Source organism: Musa acuminata, chromosome BXJ3-4 (genome assembly GCF_036884655.1).
Source record: "Musa acuminata AAA Group cultivar baxijiao chromosome BXJ3-4, Cavendish_Baxijiao_AAA, whole genome shotgun sequence".
Classification (NCBI taxonomy): Eukaryota; Viridiplantae; Streptophyta; class Magnoliopsida; order Zingiberales; family Musaceae; genus Musa; species Musa acuminata.
In genome coordinates, this window is record NC_088352.1 from 936143 (window position 1) to 952698 (window position 16556).

A 16556-nucleotide genomic window follows, 5' to 3' on the forward strand; every position below is an offset into this window, starting at 1 on the left:
ATATAGAATCTCTCCCAAAGATTGGAAATTGGTGGTGTGAGTGGCCAAATTCCCTCTCGATTTCTTCCTCCACACGCGCGCTACCACTACCACTACCGGTATCGTCTTCCTAATCAGCGGCAGCTTCTTCCGCAGCAGCGGATGGGGCTTCGCTTCATGGTGGTGTCCAAGGGATGGGTTTCTACGAAAATCCCGCCTCCTCCTCTCCTCCCCAATCCATGCTCCTCTTTTTCCTGTAAGTCCTCCGCTCACTATCTTCTTCGTATTCTTTCTCTTCTTTCTTCGAGTGCAACTCTTCTTGAAACCCTAATTCACGAATTACTCGGAGTTGCCGTTACTTGCGAGGAAGAATTTTTTGGCGGATGCTCCGAGTAAACGCAAATTTCTGTTAGGATTAGGGTTTTTACTAGCATAACTTTGATTGATTTATCCAATACTCTTTACGGCTCATATGTAGATAAAGGTATCGTTTTCTTTCTTCTATGGCTGTACGCGATAATTGTTGTGATTCCTTGATGGGGTTATCGTGCCGATCATCTCCTTGTTAGAGTTCACATATAAGTTGGGCCGTTTCCTATTAATTTAAGCTTTCTTGTATCTGATATTAGCGGTTTCCTCTTTTTCCTTGTTTTCCCACTCACTTAGTTTCTTGTGGTAGCATCAGTTACCGCAATGGTGGTGGTGGTGGCTTGGTAACTGTGATAGCAGCAATAGCGATGGTAGCATCACTAGTGGCTGGTAGCTGCTACAGTGGTGGCAACAACAGTGTTGGTTACAGTCGTGTGTGAGGTGATTGCATTTCACATGGTAATGGCTGCAACAGCTTGGTGATTTATGTCCATCATTGTGATGGTGGTGGTGGTAGTGGCATGTCGATGGAGTTGAATCGATGACAATAGCAGGCACTGGTGGCAATAGTTGCAACGAAGGTGGTGGTTTTATTCACAATTATGGTGTTGCTGGGTACAATGAGGTTGATGATCATGGCACAGTGATGGAGGCAATGGTTTGAGACTCAAATCTGAGCTTCGATTGTGATGCAGAACCATTTTGATCGAAAATTAGTTTAGGACGTCTTTTGCAATTTTTTTTTTTTAGTCACATGATGACATCTGCTACAATCCTATTTTAGTTATCAAGGCTGTCCAAGAAAAAAACAAAGAAAACTAGATGAAAGGAAGAATAGAATTATAGGTTTGATTGAACTTTCTGAAGAATGATATGTTTGATTGAAGATAATCATTCTAATAAGGAACTCTTTTCTCTTGATTCAAGGATATACAAAGAGGAACTATATCAATCATATACTTTATCAACTTGAAATATTGTATGACAAAACAAATAGAAAATACATCTACCTTATAAAAGGAAAGAGAAAGTGATTAATATGTTTTTGTTTGTGGAATACAATTTTTTGAAACTAATTTCATTTTGCAATTTATTATCTGTTGTTTTCTTATTTTGAAAATGATTTGCTGTATCAGGATATAATTTGCAAGAAAATGCACTCGATGCCAATGCGATGTCATCATTTGTGTCATTCTAATATGTTTCATGAGCATAAACTCTGTGAATTATCATATAGGGCTTTCACCAACCAATTGATTATGAAGTTCTCATGGCATACCTCTATTTTTTTTTTCTTATTGTAACCGTGGCTTGTAAGTTAGCATGTGTTGGAAGGAATAGTTAGGAACTATTTGCCATGGCTGCAATTGTCTTGACATAGATAATCTTTTATCATAAAATCATGTTTCCTGAAATGTGTGTGATAATCATTATGTAATATATTTTTGAAGGCCTTGTTTCTTTGTTGTTTCCTATACGATAGTTGATATATGTAATAGATATGTAACAGTATGTGTTTGTATTTTGTTACTTGCAGCTGTATGCTTACTTCACACAGTGGGAGTTAGAGAGGTTTACGTTAAATTTGTAAGACTGCCTTTGCAGCGTACTGTTTTAGATGGAGGTAAATTACTACATACATCTACATTGAGAGCAAATGCCTCATTGTTTGGAGAAATACAGAGTGTTGAGGGAATTTCTGATAATGCTCCAGAGGTAAAGGTCTATCTTATTATGTGTCTTTGCTTATGTACTTATCCTCAAGGTTTGTCGTACCGGACTGTACCGCCCGGTACGGGTGGTACGTACCGGTCCGACAGGTTAACGGTACGCGGACCGCCTTGTACCGGTCCGCCCGTACCGAGCACTGCAGCAGTGCACTGTAGCAGTGCTACAGTGCTCGGTACACCTGGGTGTACCGAGCGGTATATCGTACCGTACCGGTACCGAGCCCGGGTCGAAACGCCGGTACGGTATGGTACGGCGAACCTTGCTTATCCTTATGATTTAGCTCATGCTGCTGATACCAAATTTTGTTTTCTTCTAAATATCAGGCGAAATTGGATGGATGGTCTTCCAGAATTTGCCTTGCTTTGGACAAACAAATTCCAATGATGGAAGCTTCATCTGCTTTTCATGCAAATTTAACAGTGAAAACCCCTTTAGAATTTAACTTATTAATGGAAAATATTGATAGGATAGAAGATCTGATTGCTGGAGCAGACATGGTGAGGTTGGAAAGAGATATTCTGACTCATATAGGACGTCTTGGAGCTCTGAAATTATTTCATACCTCCTGTATCTCCAGAGCCCTCATGGGAAGCACTGTGGTATACTCAGATTTCATGGTAAATAAGCATCTTAGTGACTGTCCCTCTGAGCCTCCGTTGGATGACAAAAAGGGTAGCACAATTGTCCACTCTGGTAAAAAGGAAAAGAGAAAACTGAGAAGATCAAGAGCAATGGAAAAGGCTTCCAAGATGTCTTCTCCACAAATATTTTCAAAGGGTAGACACTTACTGAAGAGGTCTTTGTTGTTGGAAAAAACTGTTTCAAGAAAACTTCTTGGCCATTTTGAGTCAGAAAACAGGAGGGAAGTGATTGCTAGAAATGAATCAGAGATGTCAATGGGAGTTAAGGTACTTATCATGCTTCATGGATTTGAAATGCTTCAGTTGTGCAATTCTTAAGAAGGACAAGGTTAATGAGTTTAATTTGATGTACAGGAAATTGCAAACCTAGAAAAAATATGTAAAGAGCTGGAGGAAGAAATTGGGCGACCACCCAGTTATACGAGATGGGCAGAAGCAGCAGGAGTTGATATGAGGACATTGCAATGGCGTTTGCAATTTGGTTGGTATTGCAGAGATACGCTTATAAAAAGTACCCGTTCCTTAGTCATGTTTATTGCGAAGAACTATCGAGGAATGGGGATTGCCTTTGATGATTTACTTCAGGTTCAGAAGATGCATCTTTGTACATTTGTTAAGAAGTTGGATAGTTATCTTTGAATATGTCTTTATGTCCATGCAAACGTACCACAGGCAGGGTATGTGGGTGTCCTTAATGGCGCGGAAAGGTTTGACATGAAGAAGGGGAATCGCTTTTCAACCTATGTACAATATTGGATCAGGAAATCAATATTGGCAATGGTCGCACGGCATTCCAGAATGATCCAAGTTCCTGTAGGTCATCTTAAGGATATTGAAGATTCAGTGCTTTTCGGCATTAGTTTCAGCTAATTTTATTGTGACTTATATAAAACTTTCATTTTTGTTTTTGACTTTGTAGGTGAGAATGGAAAGCATGATTAAGCGGATACAGAAAGCTAGGAGAACACATTATAACAGGGAAGGAAGACAGCCACAAGACGAGGAGATAGCAAAGTTAACTGGTTTATCTCTAGCTAAAGTTAGACTCTCTAGTAAATGCTCTAGAGCTGTAGGTTCAATTGAGCAGGAAATCAGGGATGGTTGGCGCACAAAATTCAGGGTATGGAAGCTAGCCCCAAACTTAGTTTGGAATGATTAATTTATTAGTTAATCTTTGAATATCTATTTGATGCTTTGATCAGTTTCTTTGCTTTGTAGTGTTCGTCATGTTTCTGGGTTGTCTGATGGAATTTGATGTGTATCCAAATAGTGCAGTCTATATTAGTCATTGAAGTGTATAGAAGCAGATTTCACTGATATTTGTTTCCTGCATTATGCATGTTATAGCTTTGTATATGCAATTCACAGCTTTAAGAATCTTCCTTGTCCTTTCATTTTAGTCAAGCTGAAAGCTTTTGCATGTATGCATCTTTTCTCCTTCAAATTTTAGTTTACATATTTTGATGCCTGCCTTGCTTTTGGCACTTCGATAATTTCATTCTGCCAAACATCAATTAAGAGCATAATTTGCTTGGATTTCTTTGAAGGAACTGAAGGTTGGCCCTTTCTTATTGTCTTTATGGATCTTGTTACCAAGAGTATGCTTAACTGGAATTAACTCTTTATCTGACCACAAATTTTCATTTGAATAAGAGCTATATACAAGTGTTGGATTGAGAGTTGGGATTTAGATGGAGAGCCATGGTGCCATGACAATGTTGTGACTTGGTGATAAGGGTTTGAACCAAGGAAACATCCTATCTTCTTAGTTCTTACAGGTGTGAAGTTTTGTACATTAACACTCCTAATCCTAATATTGGTGGAAAATTTGCGCACTGACAGCCCCTTTTTGTTGAGAATATTTGATAAATTTCAGTATATTGTCATCTATCTACATGCATTGTATTATCTTATTATATAGGCTGGTCTCTAGTTTCTTTCATGGCCTTCTGGTTTCACCTAAAAGCATGTTTATAAGCTAAAAGATGTTAAGTGTATTTTAAAGAAGTAAAGGTGGTTTGATTGAAATATATCTTGTACTATGGCTTACTGTCACTGGTCCATTTTATTTCAGTTGTAAGTTTATTTAGTTCTGACCTTGAGAAAGTATACAACGTAGGACCTCTAAAAAACAAAGCTATAATAATTTAAGCATCTCTATTTACTTTTCTGATTCATTTTCTTAAGCAAAGCTTTCTGGATTTTTGTAATGCTTTTGTGGCTTCATGAACTTAAAATTCTTTTTTTACTGTTTTCTCTTGGATGTAGCATGACTTCTCATTAAAAATATGATTTATTCAATTTGGAAAAATGTAGACTTTTTTACAACTGAGAGTCTGAAATTTCAAGAGGTATACAATGTATGTCCACTTAATACATGACATTGAATCAAAATTTTCAATCAGGAAATTACAGCAGATGCATCGGTTGGAACTCCAGATGAGGTCATAGAGAAGCAGCACTTGAGACAAGATACTTTGAATCTTCTTCAAACATTGCATCCCAGAGAAAGGCAAGTATTAGCTCTTCGATATGGTTTAGAAGACGGGAGTTGCAAGTCACTTGAAGAGGTTGGAAGGCTTTGCCATGTAACCAAAGAATGGATACGGAAAATAGAGAAGGAAGCTTGGTCAAAGATTAGAAACGAAGAGATGCCAAAAAAATTGTCACACTACCGACAGTTGTAGTCTCCCATTAGAAAGATATGCCTTTGGGCCTATACCATCCAAGTTGAGTTTGACCTATATATAAGTATAGTCGATATAACCTTTTGGGCATTCTTTTCTTCGATACAAGAACAGTATGTCGTTCCTGGGAAGGTGTAATTCAAATAATTGTAAACATGGGTTTGATCAAAGGTCCTGGCTTACATTTCAAATCCTCAACACATATAACTAAAAGAGTAGTGTTATTCTTTTACAAGTATTTTCTTGTTAATCTTATGCATTGATGAAAGATTCTGTATCAGGTCGGTTTGTTTTAATCTCTACAAATCTTCCCCCTTTTTTTTTCTATATCTGTTGTCTATGTTTTCCCAAAAAAATGCTAAGAGAACCATGAGACTTGATTCCTAAAGCATATTTGCAGGCTTCATACTAGAGTTGCGCAATTTTTATGGTTGATGATGCCCAAGTGCAACTTGTTTTTGCAGGATATGATGTTAATTCTCTAAAATTTAGTTTAGAGGCAGTCTTTGGAGCCAGATGTGGATACCTATGTTATTAAATAGGGTAGCAGTAGCGAATTAAGCGTTATGCATTACCTAAAGCTGAAAGGGGACACAAACATAGAATGTACTTGCTCATATGATGAAGATTTATGGGACGGATGATGACATAGAATGTCATCAGACGACATTACAAACCTATAACCAGATTAATACAGAAAAGCTTCTCTTTTAGAACAATTATAGAACATCTAAAAGTATTCTCAAAGTAAGTAAGAGTTTGAGTGGAAGTGTTTCTCATGAAAATATGAATGGAATACATATGGTTGTTACTTTGCAGTGCACACAGAAGCAGCAAGATGAGAGGCAGCGAATATGAAGGTGGACATTGGAAATCCTCTGCTCTTTATGTAAATTTATCTGGTTCAATGTTAACTTGTTCATTCCAGTAAATCCTTATCACAGGTATCTTTTAGGTGACAGTTGAGCTACTTTATGGTGCATTATATTTGATTGCATACTTCCAACTTTTTTCTGCTTTTTTTGCTTTGAAAGTCTGCATAACATTTAAACAGAAGTCTGCATATCTTATTGTATAGTCAGGGTTATCATGTGTCTGATGGAAAACTTTACTTCGAATCTGATTGGAAATCTGTTGTTGTTCAGGAAAATGATAGTGCTGCTGTCAACTCATCCCGCCCACCTACGTTGAGGAACGTACCTAAGCAAAAGTATCAACAAACATCAATCCTTTGCAGTCGCCGGTAGAAAAATAAGGTCTATTCCTCAACTTCATCTGTTGGCATCTTCAAAGGGAAGGCCTAACACGCATGTACCGAAGCCAAGTGGTGTGAGCTAACTTCCCTAGCTCTTCCTTTTGGATGAACGACGTAGGAGGTCATCCCCTGATTGTCCTAAACATGCCAAGAGCTGTAGTAAAACATATCATCACAACTATTCTATCCTGATGTTGTCCTCAATAATCCCTTGATAGGGTAAGAGACATTCTAACCTATCGTTGGCATCACATCATCGATCGCTTAGGTATAAAACTCAAAGCCCCTAAGCCAAACAAGGGCAAGCGGGCTCTATCTAAACCCTTATGAGCTCTAACAAACCTCCTTCACCAACTCTATTGACTTGAGCTTCAGAGGGATCGGGTTGGGATATCCCCTGGACTTGTGCAGGACCCAGACACATCTAAGAAGTACCTCGAAGCGATGTTGTGTGCTTTCAAACAAGACCAAGGCGCACCTCAATATAACCCCGAGCCTCCTTCAATATATAAGTCGCTCCCCGAAACGATCGTGGATCAGTTGTTGAGATCCTGCAATACTTCGAGAGTCCACCTGCCACCTCGACTGCTCGTTTGGGTCGCCACGCTTGTCTCGACACTGGCCCCTAAGACGTATCTGCGCCTTCGAGACCGAACCAAGCTATGTTGACTCTCTAGTCAACGACATCGAGGAAACAACATTTTGACACTAGAATGATAACTCGAATGTCATAAGAACATCCATCCACGACTCCTTCCAACAAACGCTCCAACAAGGAAGCATCGTCGTTGGCACTCAACGCCCTTGGGCAAGGAGGACAGCCACCTTTCTTTCCTCACGTGGATGCCTTCGGCATAAACACGGAGACATTACTAGCGTCTTTTCACTTATCTGTTCAATAGTAACAACAATAATAGATCTTAAATGGTGAGCTATATTAATCTTTTGTCATCATCGAGCATGTTGTACTCGTAGAAAATAAAGGAAGAACAAAACCCAAAAGCTGGAATCTAAAAAAATAATTTAACCAAATAGATCGCTTGACTCGGTTTATTTTGTTTTGGAACTTTTGGCTTATCAAGATATAATAAATTACCAATTAACAACATTGGTTTCAGCGAAGTCCATCCGATAACTACCAAAATCTTAGCTGCTTTGTGATATATCTATATATGTATTGCTTTGTGATTTCAGATGACTCTTCTTCTTGGATTGCTGCCGTCGTTAGCACTGGAGCTACGACAATTTCCTTTTCCTTCAGCCGGCAGTGCCGGACGAGTATTACGAACCGCATATGCATATAAATATAGCTCGCTCGCCACGATACCAATCACCGTATTCTAATAGGCTTCGTGAAACATGGCCTTCCGTGATCTCCGCAATCCCTTCTTCTTCCTGCTTCTCGCATTGGCTACTTCGCCAGTAGTTCTTGCAGGTGATCCCGACATCACTTCGGACTTCGTGCTCCCACCGAACACCAGTGCCGTCGATGGCAGCTTCTTCACCTTCACCGGCATGCGCAGCCTGCTGGACTCGTCCCCGCCGACCTGCTTCACCGTGCTGAAAGCTACAATGGCGGAGTTCCCGGCCCTCGCCGGGCAGAGCGTCTCGTATGCTGTGCTCTCCTTCCCTGCTGGCTCGGTCAACCCCCCTCACACTCATCCCCGCTCCGCCGAGCTTCTCTTCCTCATCGACGGATACCTCGAGGTCGGATTCGTCGACACCGCGAACAAGCTCTACACGCAGACGCTGCAGCCGGGGGACTTGTTTGTGTTCCCAAAGGGACTCGTTCACTACCAGTATTGCAACCGCCAGAATCCTGCAATCGCCATTTCTGCCTTTGGGAGTGCAAGTGCTGGCACTGTATCGGTTCCCAAGGCTGTGTTCACGGCGGGCATCGATGACGGCATCCTTGCCAAATCGTTCAAGACTGATACCGCCACCGTTCGTAAGATCAAGGCTGGACTTGCATGAAAGACCAGAATTCAAATCTCGTGGAAGAAGTCTTACGAATTGATTTGATCGATTCGTTCAAGAGAATGCATTGTCTTCTCTTGGTAGATCAATAAAATTACGAGCGTGTTTCATCATGAACTATGATTGCTTGGAAAATTCAACTTGTTGATGTTATACCATGCACTTCTGTTACTCGATGCTATAAATATGATTTCTTCATCGAAGATCCACATTCAATTTTTTATGAAGTAAATTTTGGTTTACATGATTAGATTTTTTCTTCTTCATATTTGGTTGTCAAAGTATTGATCTCGTACAAACAGCATTATAAATAAATATATATATATATATATATATAATGCATACATATATATACATATATACATACATATATACATATACATATATATATATATATATACATACATATATATATACATATACATACATATATATATATATACATACATATATATATACATATATTTACATACATATATATATACATATATATATACATATATATATTTACATACATTTAATTAAAAGAAAAAACAACAAAATTAATAAAAAAAAGGGGGGAGATGATTAATATAAAATCTATCTTTGTATAATTTTTTACTTACAATTTTTTACCTAAAATTTTCCCTTTTCTTGCTCTATTCATACTTAAATTTACTTTTTTCTTGTTATAGGAATCCACCAACAAACAAGGGATTAATCTTGCTTATTGTACCTCTATTGATTGAGTAAACCCGAGATTTTTTCTTTATCTTTTCCTTATTTTTTTCCATCAAAATTTCTTATTTATGTTGTGCCAACCCAATACAAATCCTTATTTTATTTACTTTATTTGTTATTTGTTCATATATATTTACATACATATATATATACATATATATATATATACATATATATGTATATATATACATATATATACATATATATATATATGTATATATATATGTATGTATACATATATATATATATATGTATATATATATGTATGTATACATATATATATATATATATATGTATATATATATGTATGTATACATATATATATATGTATATATATATATATATATGTATATATATATATATATGTATATATATATATATGTATATATATATATATGTATATATATATATATATATATATGTATATATATATATATATAATGTATATATATATGAAAATCTTTATCTGATCAGTAAGGACATCGTTCTCGAATAAAAAAATCACAGTGATATCAATTTGCAAGGAGAATTAGATTTGTCTTCTCCTCTTTTTACAGAACCACTATAATCAATAGATTAAAGACAATAAGAGATGAGAGAAGATCTATAATCTCTTAATGACTTCCTTCATGTGACTAAAGGAAAATGAGAGAATATTTATAATCTTTCAATAATATCATATATCTATATTTTCATACCCAGTTTCTAGATGATTTTATCTATTTATAGGCGAAAGTAAATTATCCAAGATAAATAATTATTAGAATCGCTCCCATCAAGATCGTTTATTAAGAAATCTTATTATCATTTTATTGGTTGATAATCATCACCAAAATTTTTAATCAGATTTATAATCTATGTTACATAATTAGAAAAGAAATGTATTGAGCTCGGTACCTCATCTTATTGCTTATTAGAAGTAGACGTGATAATTACAAAAAGAAGAATGGAAAAGATAGAAAAGATGCACTTAAATCGAAAGATCATCGGAGACGGCATGCCTCCGCTAATTGACGCTGTTCTTCAATGGCCTTAGAGGAAGTGAAAGAAGAGCGAGCATGTGTCGACATGCCAATGGAACACTTGCCTGTTTATAGGCAACTCAGCAATCCTAAAGGGAATAGGAAAGCCCTACTTCTTCATTTCAAATAACAGTAAAACAAAAAAGCCTTCCTTCGTCACTTACCGCTCGACCCACCATGGGACCCACCACGACCCGACGTAAGACCACTATGACATCCAATAGAAAGGCGGGTATCTTCGAGCCCTAATATCAAACGAGTAAGAAATTATTCTTTGATTTGAAAGAACGATGTAGTCTGCCCACCTCATTTACCTTGCTAATTGACTATGGGCCCAACATGACCAGACCACTATAGTGGCTTCGTGTTGCATAGGACCAATTTGACTTGTGACGGTAGAAATCATCCTAACTTTTTTTTATCGAAGTCAGAATCATTATTATTATTCTATTTCAGAAAGCTCTCTTTGATGTAGCTGATAGCAAAGTTATTATCAAAAATTTCAAACTAAAAAACTATTGTTTAGGCAATTTACAATGTCTATTTTTGAACTAATAAAATCTAATGCATTAGTACTCGTAAGTGGATGGGGCCTCCTAGTATGGGTCCCCTCTCTAGGCCCCCTCATATTTGCTAACTTGGACCACTCAAATCAGTCTAGATTATGTTGATTTGATCATATCATATTGAAATCATCGTAACTTTCTCGAATGAAGTTAGAATCACTATTATGACCTCGTTTCAAAATTTTCTTCGAGTCCTACGCGATTGACTGCAAAATACGCACCAAAGATTTGGATAAAAAGTCATTATTCAAGTAGTCTATAGCATCAAATTCTATTGCTTGATATAATAAAAGGTGAGACAAAAAGAGTTCAACACTAGAGCCTTCTAAGGAGTTACTTATCTTATTATTACTCTTGCCCAAGGCTTAACTCATTAGTGTTGGTATGATCGCACTCATTCCTCTTTTGTCACCCGATGCCTAAATGCACATCCCCATCTGCAATGGGCGAGACATCCTATTGTGGGTATCCTCTTCGAGCCCCCTCACATGTACCTTCGATGCTTGTTGACTTGGATCACATGAATAGGCTCAAATGTGATGGTTTCATGTTGCGTGAGGTTGATTTAGCTAGTTGTATTGAAATCATTGTAACTTTTTTGAAATGAAGTCATAATTGTTATTATGACTCATTCCGAAAATTTATCTTTGGGCTCTAAGTATCAAAGATTTCAGACCAAAAAATTATTGTTTGGATATATTTTGGGATATATTTTGATGTCAATTTCTATTGTCAACGCAACAAAAGGGGGTACAAAATGAGAACTTCCAAATGAATCACCCATCTTAGTATTAATCTCGCTCTTAGTACACTGAACTTTGGAGTTTTGGTGGGATCTAATACATAAATTTTAATATAATCACACCCATTCCTTTTTAGACCACTCGACTTGAATGGGGGTAGCTTTGTGTCCCGCAAGGTTAATTTATATAGCTTCTCTACCAAATTAATACAACCACAGATTCATTAATGCAATGAAAAAGGTATGGAGGATTTTTATTAAGTGGACAAAAATCTGCGTGAATTAGGTGGAAATCTCAATGTATACCTCCGAAGCACAGTGTGGCCAACAAGACAGCATTTGCAAGTGGGAAAAGAGAGGGGGAAAACATAATCCAAATATTTATCAAGAACTCAGAAATTAATTTAAATAAAAATATTAGGATGAAATTGATTCAATTATCAAAAATAGAAAGAGATACGATGAAAATTTTATGTAATAAATGCTTCCTATAATAACAAGTCGTTACGAACGTTACAATAATTTCTTCTGTTATTATCGTTGTCATCGTTATCGTCAATGTTTATCAAAACATTATTTTACTGGATACTTATTTTACTAAAAATAATAATATTTAGATTAAAGAAATAAGGCAACATCTAAATTAAAGCCTACGAAATCTTGCTCGATTCCTCTAAAGAACCACTCTAGAATAAGTAAGAAAAAGCAAAATTACACACACAAGTGTCTTTATTTTCTTAATTATTACCTTAAATTAACTAAGTATACATCTCTTACAATTAATCTCTATTAGCTATTGTAAGTTAATTGTTATTCGGAACTCTGATATACATTTGTACCCTCTTATAACCTATTCTGATGTTGAAAATGGGAGTATTTATGTATTTTCAATATTTTATATACCATTTTGACCTGAACAAACTAATATTAACAAATCATTTGCATTTTTGGGATGGTTGTTAATGACTTGTAACATATATGAGATGCTATATTAAAATTTATAATGGCAAATATTTGTCATTCTTAAATTTTATGAGTATATATATATATATGTATGTATGTATGTATGTATGTATATTAACAAAGATAAAGTGTAACAATACATTCTAGACTATGTTTACTACTTTTTATGCTCTTTCTTTTCTGCTTCCTTTCAACTATAACGAATGACCCGAACACACCATTATTTTCAACAAATTATTCACAATTGCATGTATTGTAATCCTTCATTCTTCTAGGTATTCATGCACAAGAATATATATACATATACATACATATATATATATATATATATATATATATATATGTATATATATATATATATATATATGTATGTATATATATATATGTATGTATATATATATATATATATGTATATATATATATATATGTATATATATATATATGTATATGTATATATATATTCTCATTTTATAGTATGATTTCTCATCAGTTATTTCCCCATTCAATCAACCAACAAAAAGGGACAAACAAAATGAATGAATCCCAAACAGCAAGTTATCACAACAACCTAGTATTAAAATTTTCCTGGTTCTGCACATTAGATTCTATTGCTATCTTATCCTAGAATGTTTGGTATATCAGAATCGACTATCTCAGCTGCTTGGATAATTATTAGATCAAATTTAACTTGTATTAAGCTTCATTAAGGATAAGTATATGAATTGTGCTTTTAAAACCTCCATGGAACCCTTACTCCACAGACTGCTTTCGTTAGAACCCTCGAAGACTGAGAAGAGATGTTGATTCTGATTGAGAAGGTGCATGCAGTTGGCGTAAAGATGCAGTGATACCATATCATGAACAATCTTATTACCAAAACAGCAAGCCCGAATAAATGAACAGAAACTTGGAGGTACATTCTTCAAAGCACAAGCAACAGTGGCAGCAACAGAAGAAGAAGAAGAAGAAGAAGAAGAAGAAGAAGAAGAAGAAGAAGAAGAAGAAGAAGAAGAAGAAGATGCACGAGGGAAGGAGAAAATGGGAGGTAGAATGGGGAGAACCGTACACCACCTGGTACCAATTAACAAACACCAACACCATCATCATCATGTATCGAGATGTGCAGATGCATGGAGTTAATGGCGGCGTTCAGTATCGATCAGATGACGTAGTCGGACCACAAGTTGTGATCCAAGTTCAGCCCCGGCAGGTCCTCGTGGCCCGCTGGGCTGCCGGTGCCCCCCACGAGCCTTGCCGGGTTCCCAACGGCGGTAGTTTTCGGCGGCACGTCGATAAGCACGACGGCGCCGGCCCCGACCTTGGCCCCCTCCCCCACCCTGACGTTCCCCAGGATGGTGGCCCCGGCGCCGACGAGCACCCCGTCGCCGATCTTGGGGTGGCGATCGCCGGTGGCCTTTCCGGTGCCGCCGAAGGTGACGTGGTGGAGGATGGAGACGTTGTCGCCGATGATGGAGGTTTCGCCGACGACGATGCCGGTGGCGTGGTCGAGGAGGACGCCGCGGCCGACGCGGGCGGCGGGGTGGATGTCGACTCCGAAGACGTCGGCGACTCGGGACTGGAGAACGAGGGCAAGGGGGCGGCGGCCCTGGGCCCAGAGGAGGTGAGCGGCGCGGTGAGCCTGCAGAGCGAGGAAACCCTTGAAGTAGAGGAGGCAGTGGGAGAAGGAATGGCAGACAGGGTCGCGCTGGCGGGCGGCGAGGAGGTCGGCGACGGTATCGGAGAGGAGAGACGGCGCGGAGGAGAAGGAATGGAGGAAGAGATCGTAGAGGAGGGTGGAGAGGAGGGTTGGGGAGCACAGCTGGTTGGCGAGGTGGAAGGCGAGCGACCGCGGCAGCGACGGGTGGGACAGCACGGTAGCGTACAGGAAGCTCGCCAGAGCCGGCTCCTCCTCCGCGTCCCGGTGCGCCTCCGCCTTTATCTGTGCCCACACCCACGACTCCGCCGGCGGGAACGTAGGGATCGATGACTGTGCGCCATCGGTGTCGGTGGTGGTGACGCCACCTTCTCCTCCTCCACCGCTGCAGCTGCTGCTTCCTTCGGTGTTCATGTGGCCGGCCGTTGGCATCTCTCTCTCTCTCTCTCTCTCTCTCTCTCTCTCTCGTGTGCATATATATGAGGAGGTTTTCTTCCTTGAGAGAATGTCTTCAACCATGTTGGACTTTTGCAGGTGTATGTAAGGAACGAAGACGAGATGTGATGTTGGATTTTGAGATTGATTGTGTGCGTTGGAGAACAAAAATCTTATTATTCCTCACAAAAGATTTTGTTAATTGGATTTGCCGGCCAATAGTAGTGGTTAGTAGACTTAACCTGGGCAGCTTCTATTAATGTTACAGAAGCTTTAGGTGCTGTAAGAACAATTGACCGGCATTAGTGTGATGAGAATGAATGAATCATCAATGAGACTGTGCTTAAAATTTATATTTGTTTAATGTAGGATATCATTTATAATTAATTACTTGGTAAAATATATACATAATTTAAGAAGGAAAATAAAGAAAATATATATACATAATCGACCTCCATTTCTTGCAACATGCTTCATTTCTTATCCCTTAAATCTCTTGAATCAGCATCAGCTTGCGTCAATAGCTAGCTTTGTGAGGTTCATTGGATGTGGCCACATTTCCAAGTTCTTACTAGCTTAAACCCATGTGCCATCGCCTTTAGAGTACATTAGAGACATCTCCAACATAAATATTACGAGGCAGATTGCACTAGAAAAGATTCTTTTGAGAAGAAAGATGCCACTAAGAAACATTATGTTTATAGAGGAATAGGAACTCCATACTTGGATCAGTGCAACTGCAACTCGTGTGATGAAGTTGAAATACTAGTCATACTCCTAACTATTCTTACATGTCCAAAATGTAGAACCAAATGACCAGTAATATCAAGGTATACTTATGCTACTTTGGTTGATAAATCCGAGGGAAATTGATATATAGATCTAACTCTAACTAATTTGTCTCTTTTTAAGAAGGGATAAAAATTCATTATATATCAAGCTATAAGACTACTTCATTTCTAAACAAAAAGTAAACACTAAATTAATAATTAATAAATAAATAAATAAATAATAGATACATCGATAAGAAGAATTTTCATAAATTCACTAGACGACATGACAGTATTTTGTGAACGAGGATCAAAATCATTATTTTTTTATTCCTAAAAATAATCTATCTTCTACATCATTAATAGCAACAAAAAAAATAGTGAAAATCATTTTTTTTTATTTAATTGGATTTCACTAATATCAATTTGTAGCAGACAATTAGCACATACCAAACACAGATGTTGAGTGCCCATCATTACCAACAACTTCTCATGCAAGAAAACCATCTCCAAGTTCAAGATCTTTAGAGTTTCTAATAACAATGTCAAATACTTGAATGACTAAAAATGTTTGTTTATGATGGATATATATATACGTTTATTTATTTCTCTTGGCTATGCACGCCTAGCTTTCATGCTAAGTTGTTCTACTTGTTTCTATAACATGTTGACCATCTCATGTTTCTTGTATGGTAGTGATGTGATGAACCTTGACGCAAAGAGGGATACATTCGGTGCAAAGTCTCCTACCTTACTCAATGAGTGGGTTCTTCATCCATTGGGCATGCGTAGTGGATGGCTTTCGAGGAAGCTTCATCAACCACCCTTCTAATTACTTTCCTCCTCCATGTTCTTTTTTCTCCGTTATAAACCTTTGTTTTCAATTGTAAGACTTAGTCTATTCTAAATTTTCTACACCTTTAAGACTAACTCAATGATGATCATTATCAAGATTTTAAATTTTTTTATAAAACATAAGTGATAAAAACGAGATGTAAGCTTTAGACGTCATGATATATTGCAAAGTCTTTACCGATTAAATTAA

The 16556-nt window shown here is 37.5% G+C and overlaps 3 protein-coding genes across 3 annotated transcripts; 2 read left to right on the plus strand and 1 right to left on the minus strand.

The window, feature by feature from the left end:
* Positions 1-8: 8 nt before the first annotated feature.
* On the plus strand, positions 9-5642 carry LOC135635726 (RNA polymerase sigma factor sigC-like). Its single transcript, XM_065147011.1, has 7 exons — positions 9-235; positions 1886-2064; positions 2403-2987; positions 3075-3305; positions 3393-3533; positions 3640-3840; positions 5126-5642. The coding sequence occupies exons 1-7, from the start codon at positions 142-144 to the stop codon at positions 5405-5407; spliced, it is 1713 nt and encodes a 570-aa protein (XP_065003083.1). The 5' UTR covers positions 9-141; the 3' UTR covers positions 5408-5642.
* A 2379-nt stretch (positions 5643-8021) lies between these two features.
* Positions 8022-8636, plus strand: LOC135634907 (germin-like protein 9-3). The gene has a single exon (XM_065145637.1). It carries the CDS (start codon positions 8022-8024, stop codon positions 8634-8636), a length of 615 nt encoding a protein of 204 aa, XP_065001709.1.
* Positions 8637-13552: 4916 nt separating this feature from the next.
* Positions 13553-14755, minus strand: LOC135635554 (probable serine acetyltransferase 1). Its single transcript, XM_065146694.1, has one exon. It carries the CDS (start codon positions 14736-14738, stop codon positions 13812-13814), a length of 927 nt encoding a protein of 308 aa, XP_065002766.1. The 5' UTR covers positions 14739-14755; the 3' UTR covers positions 13553-13811.
* Between the last annotated feature and the right edge of the window lie 1801 nt (positions 14756-16556).

Excerpts from the sequence above, each read along its gene's own strand:
- LOC135635554 (XM_065146694.1), bottom strand. The coding sequence starts at position 14,738 with ATGCCAACGGCCGGCCACATGAACACCGAAGGAAGCAGCAGCTGCAGC.
- LOC135634907 (XM_065145637.1), top strand. The coding sequence starts at position 8,022 with ATGGCCTTCCGTGATCTCCGCAATCCCTTCTTCTTCCTGCTTCTCGCA.
- LOC135635726 (XM_065147011.1), top strand. The coding sequence starts at position 142 with ATGGGGCTTCGCTTCATGGTGGTGTCCAAGGGATGGGTTTCTACGAAA. Across the intron at positions 236-1,885 it reads TCCATGCTCCTCTTTTTCCT|CTGTATGCTTACTTCACACA; the intron begins GTAAGTCCTCCG and ends TGTTACTTGCAG. Across the intron at positions 3,841-5,125 it reads GTTGGCGCACAAAATTCAGG|GAAATTACAGCAGATGCATC; the intron begins GTATGGAAGCTA and ends ATTTTCAATCAG.